The 25,312-nt window shown below is 41.6% G+C and overlaps 1 protein-coding gene across 3 annotated transcripts in view; it reads right to left on the bottom strand.

The window, feature by feature from the left end:
• The window catches only part of tp73 (tumor protein p73), a 32,218-nt gene that overhangs the window by 3,651 nt on the left and 3,255 nt on the right, over window positions 1–25,312 (bottom strand). Inside the window, exons 2-13 of one of the 3 annotated variants that reach the window (XM_050064961.1) lie at window positions 25,217–25,312; window positions 24,147–24,297; window positions 17,450–17,698; window positions 6,541–6,727; window positions 6,213–6,328; window positions 5,422–5,531; window positions 5,061–5,203; window positions 4,766–4,854; window positions 4,409–4,536; window positions 2,358–2,512; window positions 2,057–2,189; window positions 501–594 (exon numbers count right to left, since the gene is read on the bottom strand). In XM_050064961.1, coding sequence (XP_049920918.1) covers window positions 501–594; window positions 2,057–2,189; window positions 2,358–2,512; window positions 4,409–4,536; window positions 4,766–4,854; window positions 5,061–5,203; window positions 5,422–5,531; window positions 6,213–6,328; window positions 6,541–6,727; window positions 17,450–17,698; window positions 24,147–24,297; window positions 25,217–25,275 — 1,614 coding nt within the window. In that variant the 5' untranslated portion in view covers window positions 25,276–25,312. Of the gene's footprint in view, window positions 1–500; window positions 595–2,056; window positions 2,190–2,357; window positions 2,513–4,408; window positions 4,537–4,765; window positions 4,855–5,060; window positions 5,204–5,421; window positions 5,532–6,212; window positions 6,329–6,540; window positions 6,728–17,449; window positions 17,699–18,677; window positions 18,881–22,959; window positions 23,147–24,146; window positions 24,298–25,216 lie in introns of those variants that run through there. The other 2 variants (XM_050064963.1, XM_050064962.1) reach the window with 2 other exon arrangements.

The following is a 25,312-nucleotide window of genomic DNA, read 5'->3' on the forward strand; positions in this document are numbered from 1 at the left end:
ATGCTGTAAAGCCCTGTGAGGCAAATTGTGATTTGTGATATTGGGCTTTATAAATAAAATTGATTGAATTGAAATTGAATTGATGGAGTTATTTTGCGGGGTGTTGTGATGCTCAAAAAAATGTATCCACAGATTTACAGATGTCTCTTTCCCAATTTAAGTCTATGGGGAAAAGTCTTTTTGGGAACAAAAGCATCACGTAATGGACCCTGGAAATTGCAGTACCACTGTTTGGCCACTATGAGAATTGGCTTCAAAGCCCGGCACATTTCCTGGAGGCCTGGGTCACACAGGGTGCGATTAGGCAAAATGATTGCCTTTTCAAAAATGTTTCTTCTCTTTATTTTATTTTTTTGGATAACTGTTTTATGTTCGTCGTTGTTTGTTCTTTCCTTTACGGTTTCCTTTTCCCCTTTTCCCCCTTTGTTGTCTGTGAAGCTCTATGTAAGGAAAAAGTTATTTTCACTGTGAGGTTGTGAGTGCAGGAAGGGAGTGGTTACCTCCATGGAGAGAGTCTGGAGATGGTAGATAGACTGGAGGCCTTGGGAGGTGAAGTATTCAATGAAGTTCTGACAGCCCAGACTGGTTAGAAAACTGTAAGGGGAGAAAAGCAGGGCTGCTTAGACTGCCATTAGACCACAGCTACACGGCTAAAAGTAGGACTATAATATAAAAATCAACTCTAGTAACACAGATGAAAAGCCTAGGTATGCTTGAGTAGAATAAAAAAATTCCCATCTTGATAATTAGGGTCAGTATTTAGTTTTAGACAAAACCGAATAGTAAAGCATCTTATTCAGTTATGTTACGTCACAATCCACTCAAGCTAATATCACTTTAGTTCAAAGCTTAGTGAAAGAATTACGGCACAGATCTAGCCTCACGTTTACAGGAATGTTACATCTTGATAGATGCAGTGAAAGTAAAACCATAAACATGCATTTATATTAATGATTCATAAGGCCATTCTTGCTTTGATGAAGAACCTTTATTATAAATACATGAAATGTTGACGTTTTGGCAACATACAATGTAGTCGAATAAAGAAGCTAGCTGTACAATTTAACTGTACAATAAACATGACAATCTAGAAACCAAAAAGGTGGACAAAGTCTGCTGTATCAAAAATGTTAAAATTGCAAAAGCAAAGTCTAAATATTAAAATGACTGCATTGACACATTATCTTAGAAAAAAATATGAAAAAAAAAAGTTTTAAATTAAACAGAACTTTTAAACAATGGAAATTTCTTTAGAAGAAAATTCGATGTAGTGCATTGCAAAGGATGGCTGTATACACAGTGACAGTGTGAATGATTTTAAATCTGAAGTGTATCACACAGTTTTGGGCTTTTGGGTGACATAACAAACCCTCTGGCAGCCATAGTGGAGGTCTACAAGTCTGGAGCAGCTTGGCTGAATGAGCAGAGTAAACAGACATGATTAATGTGCTGTTTTTGAATGGGAGCTGATCAACACATCTGATTTAGACTGGATAGGAAGTAGCTTTGGCAAGAATAGCAATTGTTTTGTAAATTACTTTTCGCTGGCTAACAAAGACAAAGACAGACACTTTTAGACAATTCTTGTAGTACTGGGGACAGGAACGTTTTTTTCTATGGGGGCAAAGTCTGGAATCAAACATACCAATACACACTTGCTTTTACTTAAAACATTAGCGTCAGCACACTCCCCTTAACACAACCTTTCAAGGTAACATCTTTCCAGTTTTCCATGCAGCCAACTCTCCAGTAGACCCGCATTATGACATCAGCCGTGGTTGCAAGGAGATTTGTAATGTAACTGCAAGCCTTTACAAAGCAGCCATAATCAAAGCAAACTGACTGCTTAACACATTTCCATCTAGACACATTTTGCTGCAAATTAGCAACTTTTCCAAAAACCTGTTTGACGAAATTTGTACGAACATGGCCAAAAAAAGTAGCCGTATTGGCATCGATATGGCACCCATTCATATTTAACCCAACAAGTGCATCTGATTGTCTGCTGGCCCTTTACAGGAGGATAAAGAAGGAGTGTCATTGGAGGGTGAGGTACCTGACTAGGCTGGGGTCAGGGTTATACGGAGGGGGCGGGCTGCAGTGGGAGGCAGACACTAAAGTCTGACTGCCGTGGCCTCCGTTCATATCACCATTTCCCTGCATGTGGTGGCTGTTGAGCATGTTTGAACCTGTGAGAAAGGGAGTGGTGATCAATGAATAATGGCAAATGAATGAAATGATAAATAGGCTGACTTGGTATTGATATTTTCTGGTTAGAAAACTTTATAGCAAATTGGTTTGAAACCTGCTTAATGAGTTCATCTGATCTGATTTGAATGACACATATAGATGCTCACCCATATGAGGTATGGAGGTGGGGGCAGTGTGGTGTTGCTGGGGCTGCTGCCCCACCAGCTGGTTGACCGAGGCTGATTTGTTGAGGCCTCCGTGGGCATGGAGCTTGTTCATGTTGGACAGTGGAGAGTAAGAGGAGGGGGATGCTATGTGGCTCCTAGAGAAAAGAAGAGAATGTTGGTGAGATTAGAGGATCCACGTTAGACCTTTCACACTGTGCTCTCTTGGCCCAGGGCTATCTTTATCCCTGGGCTAGGGGTTGATCCTGGGCTTACTTAACCCCTTTAAGGGGGCTTTCAGACATAGAGTTGTCTTGCTTTGGTCCGAATCAGGGACTAATTTTTTTATGAAGTTGCATAACTGCCTCGAGTTGGTTTGTGTTCTCACAGCAGCATTTACAAGCAAAAGTTGCCCTTGATTGGTCAGAATATCCACGCAGGAAAACTCCAGGAAGTAAATAAAACGTTGAAGAAGAGTACACCTGCAAGATAAATGTGACACTTTCTAATGTCACAATGGAGGGACAACTACGCAGGTTGATTTTAACACTGGTCATCATGGACTATATTGCTGTCATTGTTCATTTTAGTCAAACCATACAGTTTGAAAACGAGGCGCAGCTCCAACTAGAAAACAATGTTTTGAGGGATTGGATGTGCCGAATGCACATATTAAGGCAGCACAGGAGGAGGTGCACAATAATACTCCAGGACTGTAACATGCTCATGTTTAACCCAAACAATGTGTCATGCGACTGCAGTTGGTTCAGTTCGAGGTCGGTACACATTCTCACCACAAGCAAACTGCACCAGAGATTGTTTGTAACCAGGCCGAGACCACCTCTTCAAGAAGGTCTCGGTCTGGTTGTTTTGGTGCGCACCCGAGTGTGATTGCTGTGTTCACACCTGCCCAAAACAACTGCACTTAGTGGCCGTTTACACGTACACGGTGATTTTGATAAACAGAGACATCTTCCTTCGTTTGTGCCCTTTGTTTACACGCAAACGGAGATTTCTCCTACTTTCTAAAAACTCCGGCCAGAGTGGAGATTTTGGAAAACTCCCATTGCGCGTTTGCATGTAAACTGAGATAAACGGAGATAACGGGAGTTATAGGCAGCCGACGTCACAATATGCGCCGGAACTTGCGCCTGTGTCAAAAGTGCGACCTATGTTGCTATGGTGACAATGGATACATGGAAGGCTTGAGCTTCTCGTTACACTGCCACCTACAGGTTTGGCATGCTCTTGTGTATATATACACGGGTAAGTATAAATGAAGATCTTTTTGAAAACGGAGACGGTGAAATGTCCGTTTATGAAAACAGCCGGCCACGTGTAAACGGCCTCATAGGAGGCAAACGAACTTGAGTTTAATTTAACCCTAACCCCGGGCAGGTGTGAAAGCACCCTCACATTGTCAACCCAGGCTTAACATAAGCCAAGGGCTTTACCATTCATACTGCACTTCTCCTAGCCCTGGGTTAAAGGTCAGGTGGAACACATAATTCATGTCAACGTTCTAAAATTCTGTGGTTTACTTAGCATTGTTTCACACTGGCAACTTTTAGCCCTGGATAACCCTGCTCCAAAGCAGGGCCAAGGCTAAAGATGGGGTTAGCCTACCTGGAATGAGTCAAGGTTGTGTCACTGTAAACGCTTTCTCAACCCCAGACTAACAGCTCTCTCAGCTTAGGGCTAAGAGCAGTATGAAAAGCCTTGTGTGTGGCTGTGTGTTAGGTAGTGCAAAAAACACTTCGCAACAGTTTGATGAAGGCGGCAAGACTTTAAATATAGCTTTTTGTGAGGATCACTCTATTCTGAGTTTATAACTTCTTTCCTTCATTGACTCCAGCTGAAAAACTAGTCATAAAAAATCTGCATGTTGTTTATGTGCCTTTTTGTGTGTGTGTGTGTGTGTGTGTGTGTGTGTGTTTGGGCTGATCTAATCTTTTCAGTCACACCTTCATGTACGGAATATGTGTGTATGTGTATGCATGTGTACCAGCAGCTGTCTATGTGCTTGTGCATATGTTAGTGCAGGAGTGACTCACGGTCTCTGCAGAAGCTGCTGCTGTGTTTGTTGTCTGTAGGAGTCCACCAGTGGCTGTGGCACTAGCTCCACCAGCTCCAAACTGTCTTTAATCTTCATCAGCAGCTCAAAGTTCTCCCGACCACGAACCTGCACACAAACACAACACATGCAATAATATAACATTAGGCAGTCAGGGAATAATGACTGGTGAGTCTGCATAAAATTGGTATTTTTGTTTTCAGTGTTTCATACGATGCTTTTTGACTCTCTTGCAGTTAGCATAAATATTTCCACATACTGCCACATGAAAGAATTTGACTATTTAAAGAGTGAAAATGGCATACATCAGATAGCAAAGTGTTTGAAAGGCTCTTACAGGAATATAGTAAATCTCTTCTTCTCCATGCCGCCTCTTCCTCATGTTAATATTTGGACTTGGAATATTTGGCGGACTCTGTTTGAAGTCTGCAGACGACAGAAACAGAATTATGATCAAACAGGTTTCTCACACAATCTTGGTCTTTTGGAGGGCGGAGATATCTTGGACCATTGTGGTCAGTGCTGATTGAATGTACACCAGCAGCCAGCCAGCAAGACCAATACTTCAAAGTCAATTAACCAGTTAACTGTGTGGTTAACATGAATGTGTCATTTAATTCTATTAAACTCACTGCGCTTGTTGGCACTGCCATTTTTGGCCACACTCTCATTCAGGGCCTGTTGTTCCCTGAAGTGGTCCTCATCTGCTTTGCGGTCTCGGCCAGGACACGCGCATATCCGACCTTCAAACGACCTTCTGCCCAACACTTGACCACTGCAGAGATGATTGGGGATAGAAAATATACTCATCAGGTGATGTTTGTTAAGAAAATATAGGTTCTCTAACATTCCAATTCTCTAACATGTCGTGAAGCATTTGTAAATTCTTAAATCCAAGAAGTACCAGAAAGAATTAAAATAAAGCGCATGACAAAGCACTGAGAAGTGCTTGTAACCCTGTTTAAACTGTAGAATCATGAATTGCTCACTTACTCCCTGGTTTCCAAGGTGATGATAATCAGGATGGGTCGCCTGTTCATCCCGCCAACACAGCTGCTGTTGCACATGAAGTTATACAGGATGGTGGTGAACTCAGTCCCCACCTGAAACACAAAACAGTGAAGCCCACCATTAAATGGGTTGCTTATTTACTCTTTGGTTTGGTCTTGTGGCTCAAACTGTTTCTCTCTATCTGCACATCAGCACACGACCGAGCCTCCCATTTTAGAGGAAGTTTCTCAATCCACCACCAGAGAGCAGTGTTGCAGTGCAATCTGGTGTGAGGCAAGACAGTTGAGCTTTTTCATTAACCTCCTCAGGTGCAATCACAGACATGATGAGTTCTCACTCTTGTGCTTGTTTGGACCTGCCCGGCATCTTTATTTATAGACGTGCTTCCCATGAAATACCCCGTTGAAATTGGCTGTTTCTTTGGTATGAGCTTGACTGATCCATTCTGTGTCTTGAACAACTACATTTGGGCTGAATGTGCAAAATACTAGGGACATCTTTCAGATATTGGGAAGTGTAAAGCATTTGCACATTCCACATTTAACATCTCATTTTTCAAAGGCTTTCTCTGCCGGCATCTATTTGCCTTCAGCCCAACACCTCCTTTTAACTGGTATAATGGAAATCACAGAGTCTTCACCTCATCAGTATACTCCATGAAAAGATATTTTGTACATTCACTCCAGACCATAATTCCTGATGTTTGAGTCCAGTCCCTGAGGTACAATGCATTGCTTGTCTCCATGATACAGAGTAACAGATGAAGCACCAACCTGTGGAGCCTCATACGGCAAGTAGACACTCTGCCGGCCAGTTACAGGATCATCCACGTACTGACATAGGTTATTCCCCTCCACTCGGATCAGGTGACTGGCGGGGGCTGTTTGACCTGTGGAGAGAATGATGAAAGCACAGGTCAGGAATAGATGGTTGATCCAAGTCAAAGTATCACACATACCAGGCACCATGAAGTCGTTTATTAATGTTTAATGCACAAAAAGTTATGATAAATGAATTATGTATCTTATCCTCTCCTGGGTGATTTCACAACAATTATAAAATGTCCAAGTATGGTCAAAGGACAAGGCTTGTCGATCATACCATCATTGAAGTCTCGTCCTAGTTCATGGTTGGGGCAGCGTTTGACCACTTCTGTGACATGCTCTGCCTTTTTGTAGACGGGCATGGCTCTGATGATGCTGCCATGAGGAGGCGAGGAGGACAGCTTGATCTGGATTGGACAGGTCTTGGCAATCTGACAATAGAGCTTCTTCAGCAAGGGAGAGTACTGGGGTGGGAAAAGAACACACAAACAGGACCGGAGAGGCTTGAGTCAGTGCTCTGCGTTGACATATGATACAGTGATGCGATGAAAGAGCTGTCTGCTTCAGATATCCTCAGAATATCACAATCCGTCAGTCACATGAGTGTGATCTAATGCTTAGACCGACAACTTGCTGATCATAGTTGTGTTAAAGTGTCATCCACAGCTGCAGGAAATCTTTCTTTCTCTTCTAATTTGAACATCCAATTAACACTTTAGGGCAAGATCATACAAAAAGAATCAGACCCACGAGTTATCAAGCATATATCAATAAATGCCTACACATCTATATTTTCTGAACAACCTGCAAACTAAACTGAAAGACATTTAAACTGAGAGCCATAGCTATAGACAAACTGAAGATGGGAAAAAATATGGGAGGCTTTTAGATTTCTTGAAGTGGGGTTGTATGAGGTACTTATCCATAGTCAGTGTTTTACATACAGAAGATCAGGCAGTTGGTGCGCTCGCTGTTTGAAAAAGCAGAGGGGACTAGCTTGCCATTTAAAAAAGTCCTAAATCAATATCTGCCTAAGTGAACGCTGTATTGAGAATATTTTTACCGCTCTATCTTGCAGCCCTCAAACAGCCCTTTCCTTTGGTGCTACATTTTATCAACATATAACGTGTGTTCCTATGCAAAAGCGCAGCTGAACGCTTACTGTGTTACACCGCAGGTCAGCTGTTTGGGTCAGACTTAAAGCAGTTAATAAAAGAGCCAACAAGAAAATTAAAAAAGAAAACGGAGTGATTATAACAGCGGCGAAAAAACACAAAAGAAGAACTTTTGCAGAGGGAGACTGAACAGGCCAAATTATCCCTTTAATCCCTAAGACTGTTACCACTGACATCATAGCAAAAATAATATCTTGGGAGGTGGAAATGTTGTTTCAAACTGAAATAACATGTGATTTGAACCATTAAGTCATCCATCAGCACAGCAGCCAAAAAAGTATTTCAAAAAACAGCAGACAAGGTGGACAAATAACGAGCTGGGTGATAATATGATGATAAAGTAGCAGGCTGTGACCACAGGACACTGTAATTATCACATAAAATCATGACTGGAGAACAAATTGTGTCATTTAAGGAAAGGGAAAGCACGAAAGGAAGAGTAAAGGGAAAATACACGAGGACCGTAAAACAGTCAGCACTAAATTAACGTCTGTGTGGCAAAGGTAATTACTGTGTTATTAGAATGAATATATGATTATTATCCAGCAGACTGGGTTTGTGGGTAGTAATGTGTGAGATGCTACAGCTGGCGGAGGAGAAGCTGGAAGTTCGAAAGACCAGTTTGGAAAAAAATGAATTGTGTCTCGGTGTCTGTACCAGCTGAAAAAAAAAGAGGATGATAATTAAACTGTCACTGTCAGTCAGTCCCAGTGAAGTTCAATGAGAATATGCTAGGCTGTGCTAAAGCCATGTCTTAAGTGATTCCTCAGTTTACAGGCTTTTAGACACATACGTGCACATATGTGTGTAAATGCCAGTAGAGACACATCCGAAGACACTGGGACAAGGGATGGAGAAGCCTTAACATGCCCCAACGCAATCATGAAATCTCAGAAATCCTCCATGTGAACATCAAACTAAGACCTTCCAGAAAAAAAGAAGACAGTTGTCCTGTGTGGACATGCTACAGTGGGTCTGAATACAAATGCAACAGCGCACTCTGTGGCAGAAATACAGTACATGCAGCTCAAAATTTGTCATGCTGTATATGAATTTGTAAGGCATTTTCCCTTTTTGTATTTAAAAGGCGAGAAAAAGAAGAAAGAAGCAGATGAGAAGAGAGGAAGAAGAGAGAGTGACAGATGAATGGTCGCAGTCTGGCCCTACCAGTTACATGGTCTGCATCTTCATGGTAAGTCAGGGTAAGCAGCATCTCGTTTTAAGCTTCATTTTTAAAGTTTTTATCCGGCAAATTTTAGATTATACACCTTTCTAAAGTTTTAAAAATTGAGATTACGGTTATCTTAAGTTCCTAAAATTGCTGCTGGAGCACTTTAACTGCAGAAGTCATGTCATGCTTTCCCCTATTTTGCTCCTCTCATCACTGTCTTTAAAAAGGTTTCTCTATTGCATGAACATGTTAAATTCTTTAAATATAAATGTAATAACTTTTTAAAATGTCCCACTGGTGATGCATACTTGGAGTTGATTCACCCAGACACCAGACAGCCTCTGGCCCAAACGAGGCTGGGAAAAAGTCATTTGTGCACCAACAACTGCTTGGATTCCTTGTTGTGACACCGTTACTAAGCCCCTCACAACCACACACACATTGTAAACCCTCTCTCGCACACACACACATATAAATGCACACCCTTAGCCATGAGCCCTCCCTTGAGGGCAATGGAAATACCTGTGCACAACATTACCTTTTCCCACCTAGCTTTCCATGACAAGTCTCGACAGCCCGCGTCCATACCATGAATAAATAATTTCTCTGAGATGCAACAGCCAAACAGACTTCTTTATTTACAGACCTGGGGACTTTTCCCGCAGCAACAATCACATCTCCAAAACTGATCTAATGGTTTGCTTTGCAGCACGACAGAAATAATATTAACTCATTTAGCATTTCAGAAAAGGAGCATAGGAAATGTGGTTTAATGTTTTAGAGGCATCACAGAATGGAGTCATTGATATCCAGTCATGGTGATGGTTAGAAATGGTTAGAGATGGTTTGTTTAGAAAAATGCAGGCAGTGCACTGACTTTGTTTTTTGGTATCTATAGTGCCCCCTACATCAAGGCTTCTTAGCACTTGGCTTACAAATGTTTGACAAATGTCAGGGAGACTGTGAAGACAGCATGGAGAGTTTTAAAATTTTCCATGTTTACAGCATCATTACGCAATGACACAATGTAACTTTGCCAACAAAATATTGTTCGTATTAAAGGACATGTACAGTCCTGTGAGCTTGTCAGTCATTTAAGTAGACAAAAACTTTCTTTCTGAAGGTGTTTGGAAATAGAGACTAAGTCCAGGGGCCAAATGTTAAAGACAAGACTGTGAACTGTGAACTTACAATGATACTGACACCATTTACCTAGACCATTCACAACGCAACTATATATGTAGATACGGTATATGATGGTGCCAGCTGGGTCACAGAATAACTTCTTTTGGTTTTACACTTCGGCCATGATTAATATTATTTCAATCTTACACACTGCCACACTGACATGATGTTGATGATGATTTAAAATTCCCCCTCCACTCTGAACTCCAGTTGGCCCAGAATTACTGTAAAATGGATCATTGCAAAAAGAAAGAAGCTGTGGGATCAACAGGGATCAACATTTGGTGATATCGTTTTTGAACATCGCAGAGTGCATGAAAAAGTCATAAATTACTTTTTGTGTTCTCACTCTTCCGGGGCACAGATGCCAAGGGAGACGTCTCAACTCGTCCACCACACAGACTAGTGTGCACATGCACAGGCGAGGCATAGGCACGCACACGCATACACACAAATCTGTGAGACCAGCTCTGTGTGTCATTGTCAGAAGTGAAGTTAAGCATTGATAAAGGTACAGTATATGATCTTTTTGTACAGACAAGAGACGCTGAGTGAGTGATAGATAAACTGGGTTTTGTTTCAGGACATAGAAAGTATGGAAAGATCAAACATGATTGAGGGCAAAAGAGACTATTTGCTTTGTCAGTGATCTGGAAAAAAAATCTTCAAGGTGAGTGAAAAGAGGAAATCCAGAAAGGAAGGAAGAAAAGGAATGGATTACATAAAAATGTAAATGTTCGAACACGTTTAGTAATCCTTTAAAATGTCCTCAATCTGCACCATAAACCTTGGCCAATTTGAGTTAACTATCCACCAGTTTTCAATGAAATCTGGTGACAATTTTATGAGGTATCAGACTAACCATAATGAACAGATCATGTCCTCTAAAAACAAGCTTTGCAAAGAACTGCTACATATAAACTTTATGGACTGCCAACCCTCATTTCCATAATCTCAGACTAATGGTGATATGCTCATTTTCTTGGACTCCTCTTTATTCTTGAGGTTAAAGCGGGATTTATACTTGTGTGGCAGACTGTATGCTGTAGCCTACGCCGTCGCCTACACATGTTGCCTACGCATGTCGCCTAAGCCATTGTGAGCATTTATAGCCTCCTTGTGCGGTGGTGTGTCTGTGTCACTCTGCAGTTACACCTCCAAAACAGTCGGCAGCGGGGTTTCTGTGAAGTGCTGTGAAGTTTAGTTGATTCAAAACACACATTAAATACACATTAAACATGGCTAAATAGAGACAATTTCAAACACAAGTACACAAATCAGCTTCACTATAACTCGCAGCATTCACAGACAAACACTTGTGTTAATCCGGACACATTTTCCCCACAAATACAACATGCTAACATTATTAGCACAAGTCTATGGCATTATACATTGTATAAGTTAGCCTAGCAGCTAGCAAACGTTTCCTCTTCTCATACCAGGGACAACAGCGACAAATAACAAAGGTAACTTTGCAAAATTTGGCACCATTACAACTCACTAAGTTCACTGACAAAACAATTGTCTTACACTAAACACGTTTTCCAAACAAATACAACATGCTAATGTTATTAGTACAACGGTATGGCATTTTACATTGTATAAATTAGCCTAGCGACAAACATAAATTTCCTCTGCTCATTTTATCATATATGCAGGAAACAACCAGTAATTCATCCAAAAATGTTATTATGTGATCATGACTACCAGAGCGCTGTATAATGCAATCCATCCATCCATCCATCCATCCATCCATCCATCCATCCATCCCTGCCTCTACAGGGCGGACCAGTGGAGGCAGGTCCTGACAGGCTCCCGGAGACAGGGTGATAATTGTCAGACCGTCATCCATATACACAAGCATCAGCTTGCCTGCTGCAAATTCGCTTAACTGTCCAAATATCAAATACATTTACACACACACACACACACACACACACACACACACACACACACACACACACACACACACAAAGCTGACATACAGTGTGTACGCTGTACACTTCCACACAGCCCAAGCTGGATTTCTACACAGTCTGTAATTACATTGGATTCAAATCAATATAGAACATTAGATAATCTCCTACACTTTCTTTGATGTCATGGTAATTACTGTTTGTCTCAATGAGACTTTTAGGGGAAATAAGGAAAGCAACATTATCTAACTGATGAGTCATTCAAACCTGACATGTTTGTCAAACATTTTTGCCCCAAAATACTATAAATTAAGAATTTTACTGGAAAGATTGTTTTCCCTCTTCTTTTCCCACAGTTAAGGGCTCATAACGGCTATTCACTGAACTCTCAAGGATGTATTTACAGCACTGGCACAGTCCATGGAGACTGTAAAAGTCTTCTAGACAGGATGGCGTACACACAGTGTTAGTCAGAGTGTTAAGGGACACACAGCAGAATAGACCAAATAATTAACGTAATTTCCTGGATTGATGGCATCTCACAGTCCAGAACATTTCCAGTGTTGATACTGAACAGTTAGTTAAGATATCAGTCCTGCAGCTTGTTTTTATTAAGCATTTCATGTACTGGTAACATTAAATTAACAAGCAATTGCTGAAGAAACTGATCTGAATCACACAAAGTCTTGTATTTCTGAATGAATTCATGTATTTACTTGTGTCTTTTAATTGATCAAACACATCTGAGCACTGAAATCTTTCTTATCTGGTGTGTTTTCCTCGAGCCGATGCTCGGCAGGAAGGCCAGTGGTGATGTGGCCGTGGATGATGCATTGGGAAAAGAAGGGGAGGATGCAGGGCGTGTTGGGACCTGTGTCCTAACGGAGCGAGGCTAATAGCTGGGAAGAGCAGCTTCTGACAAGCCGCCATGCAGTGCATGCTCGAGCCCGCATCCACCGCATCACACACCCTCCCACCCCTGACACATACTGTACGCACACACGCATATACACATAAACTGAAGTCTGAGTGTACGGAAAGAGGTCTTATTATTTGACAAGACCGGGGTGTTAGATCTCATTTCCAGCCGCAGCGACGCTTGCCTGCATCCAAGCCAAGGAATCATCTTCAAGAGGCAGGAGAGCGTCAGAGTTTCAGAGCTATTATCACTAATGCACAGTGTCTTGACGAGACAGGAGAGGGACTGGAGGATTACCAGACTAGCTTAACATGGGCTTGGATGGACTTACTGTATGTGGAAACATTAAGATAGATGAGAAAAAAAGGATTGTGTCTTCTGTTCCTATCTCTTCTCTTGGTCTTTGTTCTCTTCTTTCTCCTTTTGAATGGTGAAGCCAACGTGGACTGGCTTGGTGGCCAGCTGCATGCAGCCACAAACCTCCCGTCAATCACCCAGTTGACAACTTGAGAAGAGGGGATTTAATGAGAAATACGTGATGCAATAGGCAGCTGCATTTCTTGTAATCTCCCCAAACACTGCATGCCACCCGCTCTTAGTGGGAGGCAGAGGGGTGGGGACGAGGGGTGGCAAGGTAACTGATTATAGTCAATATGCCCCTATGGCATTTGGCATTCCCCACTGCCTGAGGCCATACGAAATCAGCAAGAAACCCAGAGACCGTTAACTCCCTCATTCAAACAAGGTGACTCAGTCTGGTTCTCATAGCCATCCTCGTATTTCCCAAGCATGTTCAAACCTAGGCCTTGCACTGAATTTTGCATAAATGCACACACCCACATGTGCATGCACATTAGACACACAAATCTTTGTGCATCCCTGGTGTTATTTTTGGGAAATCCCCCCCATTAGTAAGAACAAGTTCATTCTGAGAGGCTGGACCATAATCTCTTTTCTTTTCAAAGAGAAAACACTTCTAAAAAGACTTGCTGAAATGGTGTGGTCTGAAAAACCTTTATGTACATTTGTTTTTTCTTTGACACATGAATAAACTCCTGCATGCTTTCATTTTTATTTGGATGTTTTTAAAGGGAACAATTGCATGTAGATATACGGTATGAAGAATACTAACATCTGTGAGACCTCATGTAAGGCCATCAGTGGTATAATATTCTACAGGATTACATATGATCATTACACTTCAAATTTTCTATAGATATCATGATAATATTGTTACTGTGAGCTCTAACTCATGTAGTGAACATCTGATATTGTGCCAGCCCTATGTCAAATGACGCAGTAGAATATGGAAGTCTAATTGAGACAAAAAAAAAAAGTTTTTTCTGAATGAATGAGATTATTACCTCAGAGTTCTGAGAAAAGTTTTTATGAAAAACAAAATTGCTCTTGTTGTTTTGAATTAGCCAGATAATAATCTTGTTAATTCCAAAAACATGGGAATTTCTTCCTCAAGTAAACTGCATTACGAAGTTGCATTAAAATTTCACAATTATAATATTATCCCTATATCTATATAAAAATTGAAAAATAACAAATATTACAATGCTATCTGTCAAATTAATCTATATCTTTGTTTTTTGTGTGTTTTGTCTCTTTCTTGGCAAATGAGTTGTACTCAATAATACCTCGGAAATTGATTAAATTTCTAGTTGTGTTTTCACTATCCATTAAGTGTATTTGCTCTTTTTTTTTTTACATTTTTGTGCAGTTATAGTTACACACTCTCTCCAACTGCCTAAACTCATATTTTCATATGATATCACTACTTTATTTTTAAACATCACGATTATCATCGGTAGCGGTTTATTGCTAAACCTCTAATATCACACATTAAAAAAAAAATTGTGGTTCCGTAGCTACTGTATAATAACACTTAAATGCATCTTCTAATACTTCGCCAATCTCATAATCAGGCCTGCAAGATAAAAACAAAGCATTACAGTAAACTCCATAAAAGCTGTGAGCAATCACCTGGCCTCTCTCTCTCATTCTAATCCCTCCTTAATGGCAGCAGAGGAATCTGAATAATCACAGGTTTCCTCGCAATCCTTTTTCTGCTGCGTCATCACCTGTATCTTAAGTTGTGTTCCAGTAAAAAAAAAAAACTCCTTTGTCCCTCCTCTCCTGGTTATGAAAAAAACCCTACTATGACTTGAATTGTTCAGACAGGAGGATTCAAAACCACCTTCTTTGTTCATAAAATAAGGATCATTTTCAAACTATTATTTATGTAAACCAAAGTAAATAAGGAAGGCTTATTTGGTTGCAGTGGGGTAGATGGGACTGTAGGGTGGAGGAGTGAGTACAGACAGTAAGTGCGTTTCCATTAACCCTAGAAATGCGCAAAACCTAAATATCACAATAAAAAACTGGTAATGGAAACACCTACATTTCGAAAAAACTCTCAAATATCAAGAAAAAGTTTTTACGCTCTCATGAGGTGGTTTTTCAGACGTGTCGATATAGAAGTATATCGCAAAAGTGTAATGGAAACACTTTTTTCACAAGTCACCGGACATGACATTGGTGAATTCCTCGTTCACGATCCTCTCCCAGAAATCCTTTATCCGTGGTCGCTGCCACACATAAGGACTTTGCCTTTGGAATACCACTTGCTCTCTACGTCTTCGGTTGTAGACTACTGCAACAGCAGCAGTGGCAACCGAGATGATTGTTCCAGCTCGCAAGAGATTTGGAATGTCCATCTTACTTCCGCAAACAAAGTGGAGTCTCACGGGACAAAATTTTACGAGAATTACGGCTCATACGCAAAACACCTTTTAATGGAAACACCTGCAAGTCGCAATTGTACTTTGTCGAAACTTTAGAAATATCACATTTATTTTGCGCAAAACTGTAATGGAAACGTGACTACTGAATCTGAAGTTCTGTTGGCAGCAGCAGTGGTGTAGATGAGGTGGGTGTACCACTGGGTAGATGGTTAAGCTCCTACATATTCCAGTGGCTTTTTGGGCTGATAGGTGGGTATACTGTAAACGACCAGAAAGCGAGGTGCCCCATGTACTTGGGTATACCCTCCACTACACCACTGGTTGACAGGCCCTTCGATAAAGGGTGAAAAAAGGTGGGCTTTGATTTCATTAATCAAGTTATCAGGAGTAGTCTATTTCAAACTTTAAACCAGTGGGTGTCAGGGACAGAGAGGCAGCTTAATTTGAAAGGCAGAGTAGTAAGCATAATGCTAAACCAAACAAGCTGAGACAGGTTTCTGACATATTTTAGGATTTCATTTTTCATTGCAGTAATTTCTCAGGTAAAACAAGCTAATAACTCTTGTCCTTGTTTTCTTTGGTTTCTGACGATGTAGTTTGGCCGTGAGAAAGACCACAGCCAGAGGATGGAGGTGAGGGAAAGGAGATGATAGACATACTTTAGGAGTGGACATGACCAAACTTTAGGCGCCAGAGGTGACAGCCTTGAGTGTGTGTTAAGACCAGAGGAAGAAAGAGACAGAGAAAGAAAAGCAGCAGGTCAAAGACCACCGCTCTGATGCCCAGAGGGGGATCTTCTTACTAAGTAAAGGAGCCCACCACGCATGGTTACTTCCAGCAAATACATCTGCGGAGGAGCCCCTCAGTCAGAGAGACGTTCACAGGCCTGAACGCACAGACAGATGAACACACACACACACACACACACACACACACACACACAGAGTGAAGTAAGTGCAGTTTGTCTTTTGGCTCTCTTGTTTCAGGGAGGTCAACTGTGTGACAGTCGGAGGTGACACCTTTCCAGCGGGAGACTTCTCATCAGGTCATGACAAATTGCACAGCTCCCGTTTCACCTGTCTCTCACCACCATCTCAAGGTAGTTGTGTGGTTTGGTCAAGTCTTTTAAGTTCAGGGTTTTTGTTTAATCTTGTACCCAGTAGAATGCTAAGCTGTGTAGTAGTGTGCAACTACTACAGCTAGTGCTACTGTGTAGTGGTGGCAAGAGCAGTAGCAGTATAAAGATTTATTTATTTATTTATTTATTTTTTACATTTGTTTATTATAATAGCAATATGTGTAAGTGTATGATATTGTTCCTGTTGCAAAACAAAGAATAATCTTCTTGCAACATGTGGAGGTCCTCTTAGTAAGAAGCTTGTCTCAAAAGTTCTAAACAAATATCAGATGTTGACTTTCAGTAACTCAGAAAACAACACCACCATATATGGATTAAAACTGACATACTATAACGGCCTTTTCCAAATATTTACATCACTGTAATAATACTGTTTTTTTTTGTTTTTTGTTTTTTTTACAATGTATTATTCCTGCATTGATCTCATATAGTGTAGCAGTATGTGTTTACCATTTCTGGACTTACATTACGCTATACATAAAATCTATTGATTGATACAGTAGAGGAAACTCTCATTAACTTCTCAAAGTAATATTGACCCATGTGTGTTTAGACAAAATGGTCTCAGAAGCTAAAATGTAATTTTTAAAAACCTTGAGTCAAACATTGTTTTCCTTAATAGATTTACTGCTAAAACCTTTCACAACCACGTACCAAACTTTCCCTGTTGGATTCATCACATCAGATTTGACTACCAGAGGTTAATAGAGGACATGATGAATCACTGAATGATGCACTACTTTCTCTTGCATGTGACATGCCTGCACATGTGCTGACTTGAGTGAGTGTGTGTGAAATAATGTCTTTGTGTGCATGTTTGTGTGTGTGCACGATAGAACCTCAGTAAGACATGAGAGAGAGCAAAAGACAGAGAAACACACAGACACACAAACACTGCCAGCCAAAGCCAAGAAAGTGTGTGTACTCACGGTCCACGTGGCCGACTTGGCGGTGCTAGACTGCTGGAAGGACACCTGGAAAGCGTGCACTCCGGGGTAGTCAGTGCAGGAGGGGATCGCCGGGGCAGGCGACAGGCCCTCAAAGGTAGAGTTGGGCTGGGAGTAGGGCGAGGGGGTGGGCACGGCCGATGAGGAGGCGTTCTCGGAGCTGTAGGGGCTGGCGGACGTCGCACGGCTCCCCAGGCTCTCCATGCTGCTGCTCAGCAGGTTGTATTGGGACTGGGGAGAAAAGAAGAGGGAAGAGAATGAGGCAGGCGAAGAGGGAGGAGAGAGGCGGAGGGAGGGCACAGGTAGAGGTGCCGGAGAGACAGGGGCTTGGAGGCTTAAAGGGAGGTCAGATTACAGGCAGTTACAGGTAGTGTGTGTGATGCTGCATGTGTGTGGGATGAGTTCATGTGTAAGTGTCCACGATCAACGCAGAGCACTTTTTGTGGGATTTTTGCATGAAAAATGACTGAGATTTTGTGATAAAATCATGAGTGCAAAGACACAAACTTTGGTGTGTGGTTGTGTGTGTGAGTGATTATAAATGAGTGATGCAGTGATTGCAGTGAGGTCCCCACAGTAGCCTCCTTGGGGCTATGTGAGATGAGCTGTAAAACACAAGCGTAATCTGCCTAATTGCCTGCCATTCCCCCTCCTGTCCTCTTTGCTGTGTTTGAGAAGAGGGAAGATTTGTTGCACTGATGTGTGCGTGGTGACACACTTGTCAAAGTTAACGCACTCTGTGAGGCCCATAAATCGCTGAACACACACAGAAGCTACTGTAGAAGGAAAACTGCTGTTTTGTTTCTAGATCATCCATGACTTGTTGATTCCCCATCACACTACTTCAACAAAAACACAGAGAAGTCAAAGGCACAAACAGCCAGCTACAGTACTGTGAGCCCTCCTGCTCACCTTCTGCTCACCAACATCAGACCATTACTTTATTTGAACATCACTGAATCTTTTATCCAACCAGTTTAACATCAGATCATTCAGATTCAACCAGACAAACCAACCACCATGTAATGACATTAAAACGTAAGCAATCTAGATCATTACTTTAAAAAGATATTCTCATATTTATCTCTGCTGCCTGTACTGTATGTGTGTAAGATAGCCTACCTGACGCTGATGGCAGGCTCACACTGAAATAGCCACACATACACACCCACACACACAATTATGAGAAGAGACAGAAAATAATTTTTACCTTCTTTTTCACGTAGTACATCCTCTAGTGCTTTAGTCTCATTTGTCAACTCTTCAGTCAGAAACGTCCAAACACAGCAAAGCAAAGAGAGCGCGGGACCATAGCCTAACCAGAGAGTTCAAGTGGGGTGTGCATCAGTGGACACTCACACACACAGACACATGCACAGCCAGGACAGGGAGAAAGGTGAGGACCGGCGTGGAGAGAGAGAAACGATAGACTGAGATGAGGGGAGAGAAGGAGAGAAGGAAAGAGGGATGGGAACCCAAAAAATGGTACAACGTTCTAATTATGGCAAGCCCGGACATAGACGGCAATGCCGGGGCACATGTACACACACGCTCCAAAACACCTTGTGAAGGCCTGCACTAAGTAAACACTGTCTGGTCTGACAGAGAGCGGGAGAGGGAGAGAGAGAGAGACAGCAAGAGAGAGGCAAGACGGAAAACACATGAAAGAACAAGAGTTCAAGGGTCAGACCCCACCCCCCCACCCAGTGTTGTATATCAATACAACATTTAATCAGCAGTCAGGGCGGAATGTTTTTTAAAACAGGGACTCTTCAACACTTTGGACGCCTTGAAATAAATCGTCAATACTGGATGGAAATGATCTGAATCAAAGGTTTATACTCTATTGGTGTTTAAGGGGATTCAGATACCCATATTTAATTTGTACCCAAAAAATGTAACCTATAAAAAAACCTGATTTGCTCAAACTTTATCAAAGAGGATGAACAGTTTTGAAATGGCCTCTGCAGCTCAGACTGAAAGTAAAAGGATTGCTTAATCTCAGTTTCTCAGGATATTTAACTAAAAGTCAGCTACCTGATTGTCTGAAAAAAAAAAACCCTCACAAAAACAGCAACAATCACTCACAAAGAATTTGTGCATTTGAATTTTTGCACTTGGACAAGATAGAGTACAACAGATTACACGAGTATGAAATCAGTGATTACATGAGTATGAAATCCCCCACCCCCCAATATACAGCATCACTTCACCTCAGCTCTGCGTGCTTTGAAACATCACCACTGGCTGCTAGAGACACCAAAACTGAGACAAAGTTACACAAGGATATGTAAACTCAGTGCCATGGATCATCAGATGAAAGCAAAGGGACAGGTCAATGTACTAGACTTAATGCAAACTGTGTAGGTTAAATGAGGATGCACTCATGCGTGGGTGTTTGGATCTATACAATGACTCTAACTCGGGTGCATGCAGCACAAAAAATCATGTAGGACACAGCTGGGTTTAAAACAACTAATGACTAATTTGATTGCATTAGTAGTTAGTATGTGAGAACTTCTTTGCCTTTCTGTGTCATATTTAAGGGCTTTTTAGTGGTGGTTTGGATTAAAAAAAGGACTCTGAAGATGCTTTTTTCACTCTTTGCTGATATTTTGAAGACAAACAATCAATAGATGAATTAAAGGTGCAATATATGACATTCAGTGTCTGCACACGGCTCTCACCTCAGGGGTCACAGGCAAACATGGAGATGGCTGAGCCAAAATGTGCTAGTTGCTAACTGTGCTAACAGGACTAAATGTGCTACTAACAGCAACAATGCTGACAGAGCTAACAGCAGTACGGTGCCAAGTAGCTAGCCAGTGTGATAAAAACACAGAGACTCACATGCACTAGTGGCCAGCCCGGCTGCCAAAACAAAGGACAGAAAAGCTCCAGTTGCAATACACACAGAGGTAGTGTTACTTCATTCCCTGCTCAGGACGCCATTACGACACTATATCTTCACATCGCAAAAAGCAGCCTGTTCTCACTCCCAACTCGTCTCGATGCACAGAGGCACCTTTTGTGGTGGCATGATACACGCCACACGCGTCAGTTTGAGAGGCAGCAGGAAGCAACCCAAGTTGTCAAATAATGCTGCTTTGTCAGTGGGTGTTGGTGTCAGACACGGGCGCAGAGAGACACCCTTTGCGATGGTATGATTCACCCTGCTCGGCAGCCGTGTGTAACACTGCCAGTGGGGGTTGGGGGACGTGGAAGGGTCAAACAAAGTCAGGACTTTCACCCAGGAGGCCGCTGCTTGCTTCCTGTGTGAATTTTAAGCCAAACCATGATGTTTTTTTCTAAACCTAACCCTGTGCTTTTGTTGCCTACACCTAAGAAAAATCAACTTGACCAGAAAGTGTTTTAATTTCTTTGTAAGTTTTATTTTTTAAAAGACTGTATGCATGTAACAAGCAGAAACTGAACATTTCCTGTGAAAATGAAAGTGTATTTTAAAAATGTAAAATAGCGGAAATGGACAACCCATCTGTGAACGTTCAAAATGTATACAGGAGGGTAGCATGTCAGATTCTGACATGTATGTCCACTGACAAAACAGCGGAATTTCACGAGTTGGGATGAGAACGTGTTGTAAATAGTTGTTTGCTGCTATATTAATGCTCTAAATGTCATATACAGCACCCTATGGTAGTGGCAGTCTTAATCAATTGTCTTAAATGTCTAATATCTGGCAGTGGAAAGTAGGGCCACTATACAACTACCTGAGATACAAATGTGTTCACCCTCATGAGATATATTAAAATCAGAATGTAGGCTGATGTGCCCTATTGTTTGCTTTTTCACTATAGGTGTATAAAAAAGTCATTCTGTCCTTTAATGTCTGACTGTTTACTAACTTTGAAAGCCTCCTCTAACAGGTATTGTCAAAGGGGCTTTACAGACACAAGGTAAGCCCAGGTGTATGTGTCAACAACAAAAAAAAAAACACTAGACACACACACACACACACACACACACTGTCACACAGACCCATGTGCTCACAGGTGTGCTTAGACCTAATACCTGAACTCGATCCGCAACAAGTTGAAACAGAGCTAAAACCTCAGCCGCCACTGTGTGAGCAAGTGTGTGTGTTCACTGTGTGTGTGTCAGCATTAAAGCTTCCCACCCAGCAGCATCTGATGTCCCCTATGGGCAGCCATCCTGGTAGCTGTCACTCAAAGCCGATCTTTAACGGCTCCAAACATTTAGAAACGTAGATAAGCCAGCCACAACAACCTCACTTGTCAAGATGAGTGAAACATAATAGACTGAGTATAAGGAGAATATCATCCTGCTAATGACCTCTGTTTACAGCCACTCATTAAACAGTTAACAACAGACACTCACACGCTGTCATATGGCCCCCTGCTGACATAAGGAAGCAACATGACCAAAATGAAAACTTAGGCCACATAAATGAATGACATGGCACCATGTGAAAACTGCAGCATGTCTAAACTACGCCAGCTATGTTAAATGGAGGTGAGGATGAGAGGAGGTAAAATGTGGAGGGATGTGTGAGAAGGTTGCCCTCTGTTGGGGATATTAGGCAAAGTGCAGCCTGGCATTCATTCTCAAGAGGTCCACAGTCACACCGACCTACAGAACAGGGGTGTCAAACTCATTTTAGTTCTGGTTCTACATACATGCCAATTTGATCTCAAGTGGGTCGAACCAGTAAAACCATTGCATAATAACCTGCGAATAACAAAGCCTTTAAATGTTTCCCTCTCTTTTAGTGTAAAGGTGCTGAGAGGTACTGTGAGCATACCAAGCACACTTCTCACTTACCTCTGTGAAGAAATAGCAACTGGTTCATTTGGACAAATACGAAAAGCAGTATGTTTAATTGAAAATATGGAATTAATGACTTCTCTGCAATTTTTACACTTGGCAAATCAATGAGTGGGCAAGATTGGACCCTTTGGTGGGCCACTTCTGGCCCCCAGGCCATATGTTTGACACCCCTGCTATAGAATGTAGATACATGTATTTATAAATTTAACATAAACATCTTTACAGTTTTCAGTTCTTCAATATTTAACAATCAATGGCAGAAGAAAATGAAGCAAAGTTAAAACACAGCCAGCCATTGCATCATGTCAATCCATCAAAATGTGTCTCAGAGGTGTGAGTCACCATCCATCTTCCCAAATTAATTCAACTTGTAAATGTAATGGTTATCAAACTGGTCCCATTATAACAGGATATGTATATAATCGCAATGGCCTTAGCCGCTTCGGTATACATGAAAAACTCCAATATAACAAAGGGCAGGTTTCAAATATCAACTCACTCTCAAACAGCATCCATTTGACTGCCTGAACCAAAGTACTACTAGAACCTCTGCGCTCCATAACACAAACTACAACAATCTCCACTACCACACCAGTAAGACGTAAATGTTCAAATATTTAAAAAAAAAAAAAAAAAAAAAAGGTCTGAATATGCCAGAACACAATTTACTCTGGTCCACTTACCACACCACACAGCATCTTAGGCTCCTGGAAGATAAGATGAGCTGCTTCTGTGATGTCTCTGTGACCCGGCTCTCATTGGACTCACACTCTGCTGTGATCAAGTGTGGCTGTAACAGTCAATGTCTCCACAACCAGCGGAGCCCTCTGTGGAGCGGGACATGATGGAGGATACAGGAGACATCCTCCCTCTCTCCTCCACTTGTTTCCCTTGCCTGACTGGGCCTTCTCAACTTGCCTTGCATAGGTGCCTGACAACAAATCCTCCCTCCGCCCCCTTATTTCTCTCATGACTATTCATTAACCGGTCAGGCAGGCCCAGGCTTGCCCACTTAAAGATTAGATCCAACCAATATTCCAGATCAGAAGGGGATGGAGACACAGGCGTATTTAGGAGTGACTTCTGATGTCACGTTTGGAAGACAGAGATGGGCAGAGTGAACAAATTTACAGGATGAACTGTGCTTATCGGTGTGATCCTGCGAAAACTTCACCTTCAGTAAAAGAATTCCACTCTCAAAAACTTGCTATTGAATTTATTTCCGGAAAAGTCACGGTGGTTAAGATGAAAACTGGGCTGTTGGTCTTCATTCATAAAAAGCTGGCATACTTTCTTTGGCTGCGAGGTTTCAGTTCAGGAACACAAATATTAAGATGCATACACCTGTAAACATATGTGCATGTTTGGTAATGCACACAGACACACCCCAGCCTACAGATGGCTTTACAGTGGAGCAGCAAGGGGTCCTGGCTTGGGGTTTAATTAGCCCTCCCCCAACACACACATACACACACACATACACACACACACACACACACACACACACACACACACACACACACACACACACACACACACACACCACAGTCCCTACAGGCCACTCAGCAGGGAGACAGAGAGGGAAAAGGCTGCAGAGAAGAGGGAAACTACTTAGGAGGGAATCTCCTCAACACTGGAGGGAAAAAGTCCAAAGAAACAAACAAAATGGGAAAAGATCTTTGGAGGTGTATATGTGTGTGCGCCTGTGTGTGTGTGTGTGTGTGTGTGTGTGTGTGTGTGTGTGTGTGTGTGTGTGCTCACAAAGAAACTATCAGATCACACACAGAGGAGGAAAACACCCTTCAAAGCAAAAGCAAAGTATTGACCACAAAAATACAAACTGAAGTGCAAAGGGAGCTCATGTTCCTACCATCACATTGTCGTTCATGTCCCTCATTTGGTAGACGTCCATTGAGACCTCTGCAGCGCTGCGGTGGCTCCCCGGGGTGCTGGTAGAGGGCACTGGGCGCTCACCTGCCTGGCTGCCTGGGGGGAGCTCAAAGTAGGTGCTGTCTGGCTCCCTGTGAACACAAGACACCATGGATGCAAGTTGACTGACAGAGGGATGAGCTTTTAAGAAAAAAAAAATTGCATAGCACAAGCGTGTCATGTGACCAAGTACCTGATGTGCAAAGAAACAAACAAACAAACAAACAAACAAACAAACAAAGACTTTTTACATTATTAGAATAGTTTTTTAGGAAGGTAAATATACAGTTAGGTAAAGTTATTCCTGGATCTTTTTTTGTTATTCAAAAACAATTACAAAAAGGACTGCTTGTTTTATTACAGGAAAAAAATCAGGTATTTCAAAGGAATACTTATAAAATTAAGGGAAGACCTTAAGCAGATTTTTTACAAAACACTGGAAATCCTGTTGGACATCTAAAATGTTAAAAAAAAAATACAACCACTGTATAACTACAGCTACTTATTTGATTTCTAGACTCATTTTATCAATGTAAAATGCAGTGAGACATCTCCCTGAAGGTTCAGCACAACATTAAAGAATTGGAAGCACCTTTGTTGGAAAAAATGAAAATATTCATTACAAGATTTGCAGAAAAATGGACAGAAAGCAAAAGATACATGGCTGAAAATCCAGATATTAAATTGTCTTTGACCCTGTGCTTTTGATCGTGTCAGCACACCAATAACTCTGATAAATATATGGATTTTTTAATGTTTTACAGCATAAAACAGAACATCGCGTCCCCTTACATGATTTATAGACTGTTAATATTTAAAAAATAAAGCAAATATGGTTAAATGTTAAATTAGGGATAATCGTTTCATAATTTACTTATAAAGTAGGTGATGACAAGATCATGGTTGCAATTATTGCCTGATGCATTTCACATTTTTTAATTAAACCATTACGTCATTTGGAAAATAGTAAATAGAGTAAAACAATCGTCAGCAGGTGTTGTTGACACTCACAGGGAGCTCCACAGGTGCTCGAAGGTGCCTCCTTCCTCAGTAACAGTGGACTGGGACATCTTAGAGGATGGGTAGTCTGGTGAGGGGCAGATCACT

This window comes from Epinephelus moara, chromosome 16 (assembly GCF_006386435.1).
Source record: "Epinephelus moara isolate mb chromosome 16, YSFRI_EMoa_1.0, whole genome shotgun sequence".
Classification (NCBI taxonomy): Eukaryota; Metazoa; Chordata; class Actinopteri; order Perciformes; family Serranidae; genus Epinephelus; species Epinephelus moara.